The sequence below is a fragment of the Lonchura striata genome, chromosome Z (assembly GCF_046129695.1).
Source record: "Lonchura striata isolate bLonStr1 chromosome Z, bLonStr1.mat, whole genome shotgun sequence".
Taxonomy (NCBI): domain Eukaryota; kingdom Metazoa; phylum Chordata; class Aves; order Passeriformes; family Estrildidae; genus Lonchura; species Lonchura striata.
The window spans coordinates 47,816,674-47,832,301 of NC_134642.1; the positions used below are offsets into that span (position 1 = coordinate 47,816,674).

Here is a 15,628-nt window from a genome sequence, read left to right on the forward strand (position 1 = left end):
TGTGGCTATGGTGTTGTGCAGTATTATTTGCCAGAAGTCTAGAATTGGACAATTCATCTATTTCACCAGTTTGAGCACAATACTATGGAAATCTGCATCTGAAGTGATAATGAGAAATTATTTTTTGAACTTCATGAAGCAGTAGAATATTTTACCAGTAAACTTGATTTAATGAGTGTATAGAAGGAACAGATACCATAAAGACTGAGGTAGAGAGGGACCTTATTATTCCTTTCATTGCTCAGTGTAAATACAGTCCTAAGCATAAAAGTGTCATCATCAAAGATACAATGAAGAAAAACAAAGAAGTATTGTATTTTTAGAAACCTGGTGGAAACTGAAATAGAGATTTAGTGAGAAATGTGATTGCCTGAGCTTGGGTCTAAAAGTTTTACTCCAAATTTTGAATATAACATGAAGAGCAGAAAATGTTTTGATCAGTTTTGTGGCATATTGAGGTTGACAGTGATATTGGAAACATAAAGTTTTAGGTGTAACTGGGAAGGGTACTTTTTTCTCTGCAGGGCAGACTCATGTTAAAAGTGCTCATTTAGTTGCTTTTCCATATTTTTGACCTGTGTTTGTTTTTGTTCAGGGTCTCTTCCTGGATATACTGTGGCACTCTGTTTAACAATTGCAATTAAAAACAAGGCCAGCAATGATGAAATCTTTGGCATTTTAAAAGATGTACCTAATCCAAACCAGGATGATGATGATGGTAAGATACAAGCAGTTAGACTTTAACAAGCTGTCATTTATTCTGTGTGTGACTGATCTGCCGTGCTTTGGAGCTGAATGTATTGGTTCACAGACCTGTATGGTTTCAATTTAGCAATAAATACACCACTGCTATTTTTTTTGTAAACATCTTACATGCAGAGGCTTGCCTGTTTTTCCTAAAAGAGATGACCTGGTGCTTGTGTGTTTTCTTGCAATTATTGACAGAGTAAAAGAATTTAACATATCCTTTGCTTTCAGCTGCAGAGGGCAGTTCTTAAATTTAGTGCTTCTACCCTAAGAGCTTCCCTCCACTCAGGGCAGTCCCACAACACATTATACAGCCAGCCTGCTGGCTGGCGTGTTCCACAGATAAAAACTCATGGTGGGACTGCTCACGTTCCCATTGGCTTTGCAGCCACAGGCACCACTCATTCCTAAAGCCTGAGTGTTTTATGGAGTGAGTGGTATGAGAGAGATTTAGAGAGTTAGAAGTTATCTAAACAATGGCAAATGCTTAATTGTTTTTGTAGTATTTGCAAGGCTTCAGATACACAGGCAGAGAGAAACCATGATCCGGTAGATTTTTTTTTTTCCCTGGGATCCACTTTCATGTTTCCTCACTTGCTTTGGGCATTACCCACTAATTAATGCTCTTCCTTCTGCCTGTCTAGAGCTGTAGGAGGGCACCTGACACCATTCACCATAGTAGCCATATTTGCTGTACATGCCTGGTGGACCTTTCTCCTATATCCTAAGTGGTTGGCCTCTCTACGTTAATAATCCTTACCTCCCCCCTCCTCACCCACACCCCTATCTTCATGGCCTTCCCAGGCCCTCATCTTGGTGCACAGCTGCAGTTTCCTTTGCTGACTTTCTGTGCTGCCATCAGTGCTATCACACATTGGTGGTGTGGCTGTGTCTCTGATAGAATTCAATGTTGGTGAGGAAGCTTGCTGCACATCTTCTCCATGGCAAAATTGGAGCCTGTAACAATACATTTTGTGGGAGTCTTTACTAGCTCCTTGCTCAACCCCGCAGAACTCTGTTGATGGAACTCTTGTGAAATGAGCTAAAACCATAAGTTACCTCTACAGCTGCATGAGTAGCTTACATGCTTTACTTAAGTATTTATTAGTTTCATCTTCAAATAACTTTCAGGTGAAGGATTTACTTTCAACCCTCTGAAAATAGAAGTCTTTGTTCAGACTCTGCTCCATCTAGCTGCAAAGTCTTTTAGCCACTCCTTCAGTGCCCTGGCAAAGTAAGTATAATATGTGCACTATTCTGGGGCTCACAGAACAGTTTAATTCTGACAGTGAAATGCATGGTAAAAGAAGTGGAGTGCAAGCTTCAGCAGTGTTGATACTCCACAAAGCAATATGACTAAGAGAGCTAATGACATTGCTTACTGAAGGAATGGTAGTGTAAATCCTAGATTATACATATAGATGTATTATACATTATGAATGGAATTAACAGAAATGTATACATTGTAGTCATGTGATGTAAATGAGACAGGTTTGGAAAATCATTTTTGTATTGCTTATTTGCTTATTATGGCAAAGAAAAAGGAATTTTCTCTACATTTCAGTAATGGGTAGCTTCCATCACAGTATCTTGTACTATGAATATGAATCTAGGACAATTACATTAGTATTAAAAAAAGGAAAGAAAAATAAAATATCGAACTTCAAAACAGTCTGCTGTTAATTTCTTCTGTCTACCACAGCAGAGTAAAATCCATCCGAAAAGCCATTGGAGTTTACCCCTTAAAGATACGTTGAAACTGCAAAGAATTTATTGCACCAGTTTTAGCAAAATTAGAATGCTATTTTTAATCCTTTGTGTTTTGGAGTTGATTTTATGTGGTTTTGTTATATGAAAGGTAGTCACATGCATCTTTATGAGTTGTTTTTCTATCTGTCCCTAAAATAGATAAAACTACTACAAAATCATGCTCCTGGAAGCTCTACAGAGGCAATGTTGATAAGAAGCTGCAGGTAGTAACCTGCAGTCAGGAGTAAAAGAGGCAGGGTGATTCAAATACTTAGACCATGGTATTTTCTCTGCTGCACAACAGCAGTGGCAGCCAAGAGATCAAGAAGAGCCTCTTATGCTTTATAGTTACATTACAATAAGCTGGGCTATGAATGCAGTGTAGCAGTCAGAGTAACTGCTAAAATAGATGCTTTTTGCAGCCTCTTCTTGGAAAAGAGGCACTTCAGACACTTATCCTAAGTTGGAGAAACACGTTAAGAGGAAGGTCTAAGGCTAAAAAGGCAGTAAATTTTGGTTCAGCTTTGTATAGATAAGCACATGAAGCAGAAAAGTGCCTCCTGCTTTTGAGAGCCTGAGAAATGTAGCCTAGTTTCAGGAAGTAGGTTCACCACTGGCATATAAGTTACTGTTAGGAGATGTCATTTCTTTGTAGACTATTTTGGCTCAGGATGGTAATATTTTACAGGGAATAGTTCTCTAAGAAATGCTGCAGATTGTCACGTTATTTTCTTTTGGCCAATCTAAACTGCTTGCCTTACATGTGCTGCTCTTTTGACCTGGTCCCAGCTATCTAGTGACTACTTACTTCTATTAAAAGGTTTCATGAAGTCTTCAAAACACTTGCTGAAAGTGATGAGGGGAAGCTTCATGTTCTGAGAGTTGTGTATGAGGTTTGGAAGAATCATCCACAGGTAAGAAGCTGAAATGTCAAGGATCTTTGTGAGTTTTAGCTCACAGAGGTCATTTGTGAATGAAAAAATGTATTGTTTCTTTTATATCCTTTAAAAAAATTTGTCTGTTGTCATTTTAAGGAAAGTTTAGGGTGTATTTAGTGTTACTACTACTAAAATGGAGGTTGAACACAAAATATGTACCATCAGTGGTGCTGCTTCTTTCACTGTGAAAGGGCAAGGACTGTCATTAATACTCAGATTCATGGTCTGCTGTTTGTTGAACAAGAGAATAACTTTTGCTGAAACCATGGTTTTATTCAAAGTTGGAAAGCAATATAAATATGTACATTTAAATAAGATGTAGGTCTCATATCTAAAACAGGCCACAACCTAGAAGTGTGGAAGCCCAGGGATTTTAGGCTTTTTTTTTCCTCTCAACAATTGCTAGTGGAAGCTGCCCAGTTACTACACAAGAGTTATGCTGGAGTCACTGTTGTGTGTGGGCAGGGTGAGTAGAGCTGCAGTAGTCACTGTTTAGAGCAGATCAGTCTGATGGTGCTGTGATAATGTTCACTCTCGAGCCAGGGGAGATAACACCTTAAAAGACATATAAAAGATGCCTCTGTTGTTTAAGCTGTTCAGTTTCTTCACAACAATTGTGTTTTTACCTTAGCTGTCATTTTTCTATTAATAGAAATCAATGAGGAATTCAGGTTGACTTTGCCTGCATTAGTTACTTCATGTATCCCTTGCTGGTTTGTCTGTGTTGCTGGAAAGTGGATTTCTGTGCTGGAAAGTACCTCTAAGTTGCACAGGCCAGACTATATGAAGTGATGCCACTAAGAACCAGCATCTGCTACTAGGCCTGTGGTCCAGTCTCTAGTGGAAAAAATGAGCACCTAGAAGATCCCTATGCAAGCTGTTGCCACTCTTAAAAACATCTTAAAAGGAGGATTTTTTAAAACATATATTTAACTTACTACCCAGTTTACTGACCTTGAAAATCTGACATTATACAGTCTGACCTACTTTTTGCTGCTATTTAACTGGATCAGAAGAAATTTCATTACTGCAGTGTAATATCTGTACTGCCTTCCTCTTCATTCCTTTATATCACAGCATTACCAAAGTGAGATGGAGGTTTCAAACCCAGAGTAAATTGTCATGTTATTTTTTTAAGAATAAATCAAGATCCCTTTCAAAAATCTCAAGTGCAAAACTTAGGAAAGTCTACTGTTTGCTGTTTTACTTAGTCATGGAACTTTTGTTCTCTTGCTTTTACTGCAGTTCAGTGTTTTTTGCTTCTGATCAAGCGCTTTTTTCCTATTCCCAAGTCCTCAACATCCTTGTCACATAGAAGGAATGGTGCCTTCACAGCAGGACACTTGTCCAGAGTCTGTTTTCAGGCTGTTCACCCTACTCCTATGTCTGTGGGAACATCCTTTGATTTGTTTCAGACCAACAATGCTTATATGCTTAAAGCACTAATGAGTGGTCTGTGCTGCAGATAGTGATTAATAGCAGGAGTCAGCAGTCCCTGGACTTTAAAGCAGGCTGGTGATGACTTCAAAAAGAGAAACTTTAACATTGGGATTAAATACTTTCTCAAGATCCTAGATGTGTGTTTTTTGGAAGACTAGGCTAAATAATCATAAATCCTTCCTGGCAATGCAGAAAGATAAATAGAGCATAGGATACTATCCTAGGACTTGAAAGTTGAGTGCTGAGTCCTCTGTATGATTCATTCAGTTATTTTAATTTTCCTTCCTTAAAAGGAGCTTTGTTACACTTCCTCATATGACATCAGGTGGTTGTAAGGATAAATACAGTGCAGGCTGTGGTTCTTCGATACTGTGGCATTCAATCACATGAGTAACTAAGATAAGCCGTTTTTTCTGAACGGCTTGCATCTTCTTTAGTCAGTAACTCTTTGCAGTTGCCTGCCTCAGAATCGTGGCAGTGCCTGTAGCAAGTAAGCCTTTCCATTGACTCCATGATGCTCGTTCATTCTGTCCTGAAGTTAATGGGCTTTGTAGAGAAAAGCTTACTGTCATGTTTGAGGGCTGTTGCAGTTCAAGGAGAGTAGACTAACAGCAGCTCCTTCATAATGGTGCTCTGACAGGTATATGTGCTCTGGTTGGAGTACTTTGATGTCAAATAGTAGCACTCATGTCTCTCAAGGCCTCAGTTCCAATTTGGTTATTTGTATTTTTTGCTTTTGTATGGGAGTATGTGTGCTAACAAGGAGTGGTATTTTCAGAAGTAGGTATGGTTGGTAACAAAGTTAGAATGCTTTATGTAATTGATACAGATCCCCTCATTTGTAATGTTTTAAACTAGACTCCCCAGCTTGTTAAAGTATTCAGAATTAGTCAGTAATACCACTGATGTGGAATTGCATCGAATCATCTCTGGTTTTATCTGAGGATGAAATATTTTACACAGATTTTGTGTGTATTGTCTTTCACAAAATACAGATGATTGCTGTGCTCGTGGACAAGATGATTCGGACGCAAATTGTTGACTGTGCTGCAGTAGCAAACTGGATCTTTTCTTCAGAGCTGGCACATGACTTTACCAGGTAACAAGAACTTGGTTTGGGTTGTCTTTGATTTGTTACTTTAACTTGCCAGTACATAGTTCAATCTTTGAAAACTCACTAGTAGAATAAGGTACATTTAGGCTTTTGCCTTTTCTACAAAATATGTGCATAAATGTTTTTCTTCTTGAGTTGGGGTATGAATGTTGGTATGACAGTGCAGTGTTGCTGCTAGCATGTTATTTTGCTAGTAGTGTCTAAGCCCACTGAAGTGGAGCTGTTCTTAGACAGTTGCTGTGTGTTGTATTGCTGCTGTCTGGGCACGGTCCTGGCCATTGGGGTTGGTATGTAACTTGTACCACCACTGATGGATTGCATATTGAGATTGGAAGAACTGTTCAATCTGAGGAGTTGAGTTTGATGTTAATACTCTTGCAGTGTGTACATGAAATAAACTCTTACTCTGAAGTGTACTGCAGCAAATAGGCAAGAACTGGTTGTTAAGATTTCTTGCATTACAAATATGTTTACCTGTATGCTGAGTGTTTGTTCACTCTCGTAGGTGTCTCCTTAAATGATACATAGATTTTTTTAATTCTCCCACTTATATTTTCCTGTTAAGAAACTACATTTAGTTTCCTATTTTCAAGTAGTGTGTAATGTGGTGGTTTGAGCTGTATGTATTTCCTAGGTTTTATATCTGGGAGATCTTACATTCCACAATCCGTAAGATGAATAAGCATGTCCTGAAGATTCACAAAGAATTGGAGGAGACCAAAGCAAGATTGGCCAGGCAGCACAAAAGAGTGAGTAGTTTGTTGGTAACTTTTAAACCAAGTTATAGAAGCCTGCATCCTGATGTACAGACACACAGTTGGTTTTCAGAAGGACTGAAAACATATGATTCTTCAGGAAGCATGTCTGCAGAGATGTGGTCAGCTGTAGCACTGAGACATCAAAAATCAGATGCATGTTCTTGGTCCTAGCTGTAATTTCAGAATTTAGTAAAATCTTCTAAGGGAGTGCATACATATTTGATCTGTTCAAGTTCTCTCTCACAATGTTCTCTTCCAATATGAACATGTTATTCCGCTTGCCTTCTAATCTGGATTCCAGTTACCTTATTAGAGAATAGTAAAAACCGTTACAAATTATCCATAGTAAGTTCTGTTAAAGAGTGCTCTTGTGGCTTCCATGCAGAAGTGCACAGAAACAGCTATTTGCAATTAAGTTGGCTGTTACTGTTCTTCTGATGGATGCTGCTGGATTATGACACTGATATGGCACTTTTCTTCCAGCTTATTTTCCTGAATACAGTTGCATGATCTTGCATTAAGTACAGCAACTGATGAGGAAGCAGCTGCTGTTGTATTCCGTTGTCTCAAGTGAGCCAGTAAAATGGAGTGAGTGTTCTTCTATGGCAGCTGGAAAAGATAGGGCCTGAGGAAGCTTGACTGAATGCAATACTTAGTTATGACAGAATTAAGTCAGTTTATAAATATGCTGATTTACAGAAAGCAAGAGAGAATTTCTGTGTTTCTTTGAGGTCTGTGTGTTTACCTGCATAAAATCCTTAACTAGCTCCAAAATTTTGAGTTGAGTTGAGTGTCAAAATGTGACACAGAGTTTGCTAATGTTTTTTGAAAAGAGGTCAAGTCAGTCATCTGTCCAGAAGCTTCTGTTGAGAGATCACTAATAACTGTCAGCTTGCCAGTGTTGGTTCATCCCAGCCCCTTCATCTTGTTTCCTCCACTCACAGCAGCAGCCATCCTGCTTGCCTCCTCGTCTACATTGATGAACAGTTAATAAACGTCTGTAATTATGGAAGACTTAGGTGCAATCATTGATCTTACTATGAGGCAAAGAGCTTCTCTGGCATCTTTAAATATACCAGTGTTTTAATTTCTGTCCTTGTCTCTTGCTGCAGCTCTTTATTACTTAGTACTTTAAATGAGTATTGTGCCAGGAAGAAACATTTTTTTGCAACAGTGAGTAGTTCTGCAGGCTGTTGCTCTGTTGCATGACCACTACTTTTAGAGAAAGTATGCTGTCAAGTTTTGATTTCCCCAGCATGAAGGCTGTCCAAGACTTGCTTGCTTTGTCTTGGTCTTCAGTGTTTTGAGTTCATAAAATCTCTGTAGATGGGGAAAAAGGCAAGTCCCTATAGAGAGAATAAAATTGTATTCTCAGTTACTCTGGTATGTTTTCATTTTTTATACGGATTCAGAGCTATACCTGTCTTGTAGTTGTGAACTTTATTTCCTATGCTGTAGGTGAGTTAGGACATTTATCCCAAGTTACATATGTTTCTTTTATAGATATTTAAAATTTTGAGCTGGTAATTTATGTATGTCTTTGCACAGAAACAACTATTTGATACTAAAGCAGTGTCTTGTGTTTGAATTTACCATAATCCATCAGATCCTGTCTTTCCTCTTATATGCCTTGTAGTCTTGTTTAAGACTTAGTCACCTGAGCTGGTTCTTAGGTGTATTTTGTGGGTGGCGGTGGTGTTGTGTTGTTTTTGATGCAGTGAAGCATGCTGTTCCTAGTTAGTAGATCAGTTTCTGTGCTGACCCCTTCTAGTCTTGAGAGTAGTCTTTTTGATCATGAATATAGGGAGTCTGCACTTCAAAACACTTGCTCCAGTCTTCAGCCTTCCTGTTGTGCTAACCAGCTAGATTCATTTAAGTTCTTGCACCAAGTGCAGGAGAGAATTTGTGCCAGGTGCATTATTTTTAAAGCACTAAGATTTCAGAACATTATTCCATTAATTACCCGTCTTGCTGCAGTAGATACAATTTGAAAAACATCTATGCCAGACAGTTTTTAAAAATAAAGTTGTTCGTTACCATGTAATGATAAAGTTAGCAGGCCTATTACCTTTCACTGTGTTTGCCTTAAATAAACCGTGAAATCATAGAATGGCCTGGGTTGGAAGCGACCTCAGTGATCACTTAGTTTTAAACCCTTGCCATGGGCAGGGACACCTTTCACTAGACCAGCTTGCTCATAGCTCCATCCAGTCTGGCATTGAACAGTCCCAGGGGCATCCTCAGCTTCTCTGGGCAACCTGTTCCATTGCTTTCTTCCCTATTTCTTATCTAAACCTACTGTCTTTCAGTTTAAGGCCATTCATCCATGTTCCACCACTGTGTGCTCTTGTAGTTAGATCACCTCAGAGCCTACTCTGCTCCAGCTGAACAAACCAAATCATCTTGGCCTTTCCCTCGTAAGAGAGGTGCTTCATCCCTCTAATCCTCTTGGTGTCCCTCCTCTGGACTCACTCCAGCAGGTCCATGACCTTCCTGTGCTGGCACCCCAGAGCTGGGTGCAGGGTTCCAGGTGGGATCTCTCTCACCAGAGCAGAGCAGAGGGGCAGAATCCCCTCCCTCCCCTGCTGCCCACGCTGCTTTGGATGCAGCCCAGGACACGTTTGGCTCTCTGGGCTGGGAGTGCCCATGGCTGGGTCGTGTCCAGCCTCTCACCCACAGCAACCCCAGTCCTGCTCACAGGGCTGCTCTTGATCTGTTCATGCCCAGCCTGTGCTGATACTGGGGGTTGTCCTGACCCAGGTGCAACACCTTGAATGTGGTCTTATTAAACCTCATGGGGTTCCTATGGACCCCTTCTTGAGCTTATCCAGGTCCCTCTGGATGGCATCTTGTCCTTCAGAAGTGCCAGCAGCACCACACAGTTTGGTGTCACCGGCAAACTTGATGCAGGTGTACTTGACTCCTTTGTCTGTCATTAATCAAGATAACACTGGTCCCAGTACTCCTGGGTGATACGACTGGTCACTGATGTCCCACTGACTGGGACTTGCATTTGTTGACCATTGTCCTCTGGATGTCACCAATTTCTTATCCATGTAACAGTTCACCCATTGAATACATCTCTCTCTTAATTTTGAGAGAAGGATGTTGTGGAGGACCATGTCAAAGTCCTGAAAAATGATATCTGCTGCCCTTCCCTTGTCCACTAGTGGAGTCACTCAATCATGGAAGGCCTGCAGGTCGGTCAGGCAGGACTTGCCCTTGGTAAGGCCATGCTGGCTGTCCCAAACAATCTCCTGTCCTCCATGTGCCTTGCACAGCTTCCAGCAGGATCTGTTTCATGATCTTCCCAGGCACAGAGGTGACACTCACAGATCAGTTGCTACAGGAGTCCTCCTTTCTACCATTTTAGAAGATGGGTACAATGTTTTCCCTTTTCCAGTCACCTGGGGCTTCATCTGACAGCCACAACTTTTCAAATGTCATGGACAGTGGTTTGGCAACTACATCAGCTGGTTGTCTCAGGACTCTAGGATGCATCTCATTGATTCTACCTGTAGACTTTTAGGTTCTTCAGGTGGCCATGAACCTGATTTTTACTTAGACTGGGAAAGACTTTGCTCCCCCAGTCCCCATCCTGCTGTTTGTCCACTCAAGAGATGTGGGAAGAGGGGTTATGATTGAAGACGGCAGCAAAAGAAGTTCTTCTGAAGAAGCTTGAGTTCCTCAGCCTTCTTCTCAGTGTACCACCATTGTCTGTCAGGGGACACCTTCTCTGACTCCCTTTTCTGGCTTGCATACCTTCCTGTTATTCTTTGTGTCCCTTGTCAGGTTCAGTTCCAGCTTTTCCTTGGCCTTCCCCACCCCACCAGGTATGCTCTTCCCAGGTTACATGTCCTTGTTGGTGCTGCTTCTGCATTTGCTTCTTTTGTTTTAGTTTGACCAGCAGCGCCCTGCTGAGCCATGTCAGTCTCCTGCCTTCCTTGTCTGATTCCTTGCTCCTGGGAATTGCAAGCTCTTGCTCTCTTGTGGAGATCTGCCAGCTCTGTTCCTCTCCTTTGTCCCTGAGGGCAGTTTCATTGAGTAGGTCCTGAAAAGCTGAAAGTCTGCTTTCCTAAAGTTCAGGGGCCTCTCTTGACTCCTTTCCCAACCCATATCCCTCAGGACTGTGAATTCCACCAAGGCATGATCACTGCCTCCTAGCTTGACGTTCCCTATTAGACTCCTTTGTTGGTGACCAACAGATCCAGTGACACCTCCCCTATTGTAGGGCTGTTTCCTGGGTGAGGAATGTATGCTCCATGCACTCCAGGAATCTCAAGGATTGCCTACAGCTACTTTTCCAGCATATGCAGGGGTTGTTGAAGTCCCCCAGCAGCACCAGAGCCTGTGAGCAGGCTGCCTCCTGCAGCTGGAGCAAGAAGGCTCCATCAGCAGTCTCTGCTTGGTCAGGAGCCGGTCACAGACACCGACCAAAGGCTCCCTTTGCTGCCTCAGCTGGGACTGTCACCCTCTAGCTTTACACTTGCTCATGGCTGTTCTTCAAAGATTCTTCACACTCGATCCAGTTCTTGATGTTGAGGGCAATCCCTCTGTGTCTCTTTATCCCCATGTGCCTGCTGAACAGCCTGGACCATTCAGTCATAGGATCATCCCACTGAATTTCAGGAGTGAAAACAAGGTTATAACTATCCAGCAGCACAGTGGCTTCCGGCTCTTCCTGTTTGTTGCCCATGCTGCATGCCACTGGTGTAGGGGCACCTCATCTGGGCTGTCAGCCACAGTACCTTCCTGGAGAAAAACGCCTTAAATCTCATGAACCTCTATGCTTGCTCTGGTTTCTCTGAAATCTTGCTAATAATTTTTTTTCAGGGCTTTCCCATATTAACATTTTTTCTACCAAATTTTTATCCAGAATTGTGTGCTGTTCTTCAATTGTCCTGCAGAAAACTTTTCACATGTGGAATTGGGGGGAATTAAATTATATCCACACCTGCCAAATTACTGGTTAAGTCCTGTGTTGTTGTCATTTACAGCGAGACAGTGATGATGATGATGACGATGATGACCGAAGCACTGATCGGGAAGATGGACCGCTGGAAGAGCAGATAGAGCGCTTGCAGGAAAAAGTAGAGTCAGCCCAGAGTGAGCAGAAGAATCTCTTTCTTGTTATATTCCAGGTAATGATGGTCAAAGTCTCTTCTCGGTTTAGGTTTTGAAGTTACTTGATTTGCAAGCCTTCAGCATCACTACTATCTTGGGCATTTTCTTGGAATAAGAATATGGGAAGGGGTTGATGACTTTATCATTGGTTAGAGTCAATCCAGATCATCCCTCCGTAAAGACTGGTTTGGAGTAGGATCTGATGAGTTTCAAGTGCTTAGAAGGAGAGGAGTTCTGCTAGCACACAATTTCCTGAACAACCAGAAGGTAAATGGTTGTTTTCATACAAAATTCAGTATTTGCCAAACAAAATAAATATTCTTACAGTGCTGTTCAAAACTTCTAACACTCAGATCTTCTCACCTTAGATTAGGATTCTTCTTTAATTTGATGAGATTGAATGAATTTGGGTTTTTTTCTCCTCTACTGCAGCGTTTCATTATGTTGTTAACGGAGCACTTAGTGCGCTGCGAGACTGGTGGAATTGATGTATTTACACCCTGGTACAAGAGCTGTATAGAGAGGTTGCAGCAGATCTTCCTGCAGGTAAGTTTCATTTCTCAGTTTGGAAGGGTGTTGGCGGGGCCATGCTTAATTGGGAAAGCTGAGTGCTGAGGCTCCACGAGAGTAGCAGTAGGTGGCAGCAGCACATTTTACCCAGAGACTGGTGTGGGGCCAGGTCACAGCTCTCTGGCTCTGGCCAAATCTCTGCCACAGTCTGGTGGAGTGAGTGATCCTGAGTGGAGAATCTCCTCACTGTAAGCCTACTGCAAAAATATTTCAAGATGTGGTTAGGAATTTCACTGACTTCCACTTAAAGGTGCATTAAAATACTGCAGGATTCCTCTTAGTGAGGTGCATAATTATCTAATAAACGTGATTTTTTAATATTTGGCTCTGTATTAAATCAGTTAGTAAGCACAGGTGGCTGGATGAAAGTGATTAGTTACCAGAGGTTATACCTCTGTGAGCACAAGATGTGTTGAAGAATGGGAGTAGTGGTGTAATTCTCCCTTGGGAGGAATCCTTCCCTAGTAGTAGATGTGTTTTCAGAGGAAAGGAAATACCAGGATTCTCCTAAGATACCTGCAGGTAGCATTGTGTCCTGCACACGACTCAGGATCCATGGCTGAAGAGTTACAGAAAGCACAAGGCAGGATTTCAGCGCTGACTTCTTTCTTGCAGTCAGCAGTGCCTCTACATTATATTTTTCTTATCCATGGCTGCTATGTTGTGGAAATTAGAGTGCTAAACAATTCAGATAAGAGCATTTGTGGTTCTTACATATCTTGACTTCTCTGCCTATTCCAATATAAATGTGAAAACAGTAAGCATATGTGGTTTGTTTTTGTTTTTTATCTGCCAGCACCACCAGATAATCCAGCAGTACATGGTGACACTAGAGAACCTCCTGTTTACAGCTGAACTGGACCACCACATTCTGGCTGTGTTTCAGCAGTTCTGTGCTCTGCAGGCTTGAGGGATCATCTGTGGACAGAGTCTTACCTGCAGGACTTTAGTGAAATTTAATTTTTTTTTTAATGGCAAAACTTAAAATGGGGATGGAAGAATTTTTTTTACTAAAACTGGCTTTCATGTGCTCCTATATAAAACAATAGAGTGTTCTAAAAAAACCAAACTGTGTAAGCATTGTAAGCCTTAAAAGATATGACTAATAGGGGATATTTGTGAAGTAAAGTATTAATTCTTTTTGTTGTCTTTTAATTTAGTTTGACTCTTCTCTTTGTTATAGTAATTTTATTTCTCCCCTCTTGCCTGTATAAAAATCAGGCACACTCCTGCCCCCCAAAATATTCCTAACCTCACAACAAAAAAAGCCAACCCCAAGCAATTGAATTTACCTCTGCTTGTCCCTTAAATCAATTAATTGCAGAAATGAGGATCAATTATTAGTGTTTTGTGAGTATGAAAGGGGAAGCACCTTCTCAGTGAGCAGTGGGATAAGTTCTCTAGTATATGACATAGGAAAAGTGTCTTAACTTTGGGCATGTGAAACACATTTTCAAAGTAGCATAGAGCATACAAATTTGTTTTATTACCAAGCTAGATAGATTTTCACCATTTAAAAGAACATAAAATGCAATTTAAATATGTTTTTTAAATGTATTGTCTAGTGTCTTATTACAGTATCTATAAACACTAGACAGACTTCATGGACCACTTCTGAAGAATGCAATTCTTTCTGCATTGTGGTCAAGAAATCATGAACTGCTCTTGGTAGCAGTCTTCACTGATAAATAGAGACAGTAAGCAAGAGTTGGAGTGGAACAAAGTTCTGACATCCATGCTGCAAGCCTTACCTGGGTGTTGGGAGCTCCAGCTTGTAACTCACTGGACTGTCACATTTGCTCTGGGCTGGACCTGCAGGATGCCAGAAATCTTTCCTTAGTGACCATGGATGAACCAAGTGCTCTCGCCTCATCTGGCTTGGCAACAACTGTTGCATCTGCTACGCAGCCTGCCTTCGCTTTAAAATGTGACAGCAGCACATTGCTCCCATGTGTTTTAATGCGGAATTGATACATTACGGGAGGCTTAGACTGAGAACACAACTGAAGTAGAGCAGGCTAAGCTTTGAGTTAGGCCAGTAACATAAGGTACATAAGGGCCAAACCAGTGTGTTCTGTACCACAGTGAGCGCAGTGAACAGCAGAGACGCTGCCTTAGGTGCTCAGGTCCGTCAGTGTGCAGGGAGCTTCCAAGCTGTTTATGGTCTCTGCATTTTGCAGGTGAATGTTTTGAAGAATTTCATACCTAGTGCTGTTTAGTTTTAGCTTAGGAAATTACGTGCTTCGAGTAATTTTGTTCCTATACAATTTTTTTTTTTAGGTATTATACCTAGAAATGCATTTCATCTGTACATTGACCTCCTGACTAAGCAAGGAGGGTAAAAAATTGAACATTTTGCTTTGACTGTTCATCTGATTTTTGTGTGTGGCTTGTAGCAACCCTATATATCCTCATAGACTTAGATCTGTTACCTCTACTTTTTCTGCTTGCCCTTTCTGACTTGACTGATTTCCCCCCTCCGCCATTCTTTCAGGGTGTATTGTTATTTGTTGTAAATTTGCTTTATGCAAGGATTTTGTCAGTCATGCACGGACTTAGGCTTCAGATCTTTCTATGTTAATGTTCTTGAGTAATCAATTAGGATTTCTTGTAGGTTTTTTTTTTTATTATTTTTAGGAAACATTTAATACTTTAAAGGTTTTAATTGGAGTTTAATAGTTTTTCACTGGCTTGGGTCAGTATAAGTTCTGATATTAACTAATGGTGAGGGTTCTGACTATAAATGTGACTTCTGTAAAACTGGTAATGCAGTTAGAACTTGCAAACTTATAACTTTCTTTGAGCCTCGACAAATACTAATGCTGGGGATACAGTTCCAAATGCTTGAGTGTAATCCTGTGTTTTAAAACCAAATAGCGATGTTTCAAAATTGATTTACCTTCCAATCATACCAAGCTTTGAGCATGGGATTTGATAGCATTTCTTGACTCTGTTGAACACCTTCACCTTCATTTAGGTCTAACGGTGTACACCTGACTTGACTGGGAAATTGGCTGGATCTGTAGGAAAGAGTGAAATGCTTATGTAATGATACCAGCAGCTAACTGGAGATACTTGGAACTGCTGAAATATGAAGTGGTGGATAGTGTAAAGATGCTGTAGAAATATGGTGTGGTTGGAAAAAAATGCACACATAAAGACAACAATAAATTAAAGTGAAGCAGGTT

At 40.9% G+C, this 15,628-nt stretch overlaps 1 protein-coding gene across 1 annotated transcript in view; it reads left to right on the plus strand.

Annotated features, from left to right (window-relative positions):
• Positions 1-15,628, plus strand: part of NCBP1 (nuclear cap binding protein subunit 1) — a 30,926-nt gene extending 15,298 nt beyond the window's left edge. The window contains exons 16-23 of the mRNA XM_021537122.3: positions 596-718; positions 1,879-1,981; positions 3,317-3,410; positions 5,870-5,973; positions 6,623-6,737; positions 11,744-11,887; positions 12,303-12,416; positions 13,237-15,628. Of these exons, the coding sequence (XP_021392797.1) occupies positions 596-718; positions 1,879-1,981; positions 3,317-3,410; positions 5,870-5,973; positions 6,623-6,737; positions 11,744-11,887; positions 12,303-12,416; positions 13,237-13,350 (911 nt within the window). The 3' untranslated portion in view covers positions 13,351-15,628. The remainder of the gene's footprint in view (positions 1-595; positions 719-1,878; positions 1,982-3,316; positions 3,411-5,869; positions 5,974-6,622; positions 6,738-11,743; positions 11,888-12,302; positions 12,417-13,236) is intronic.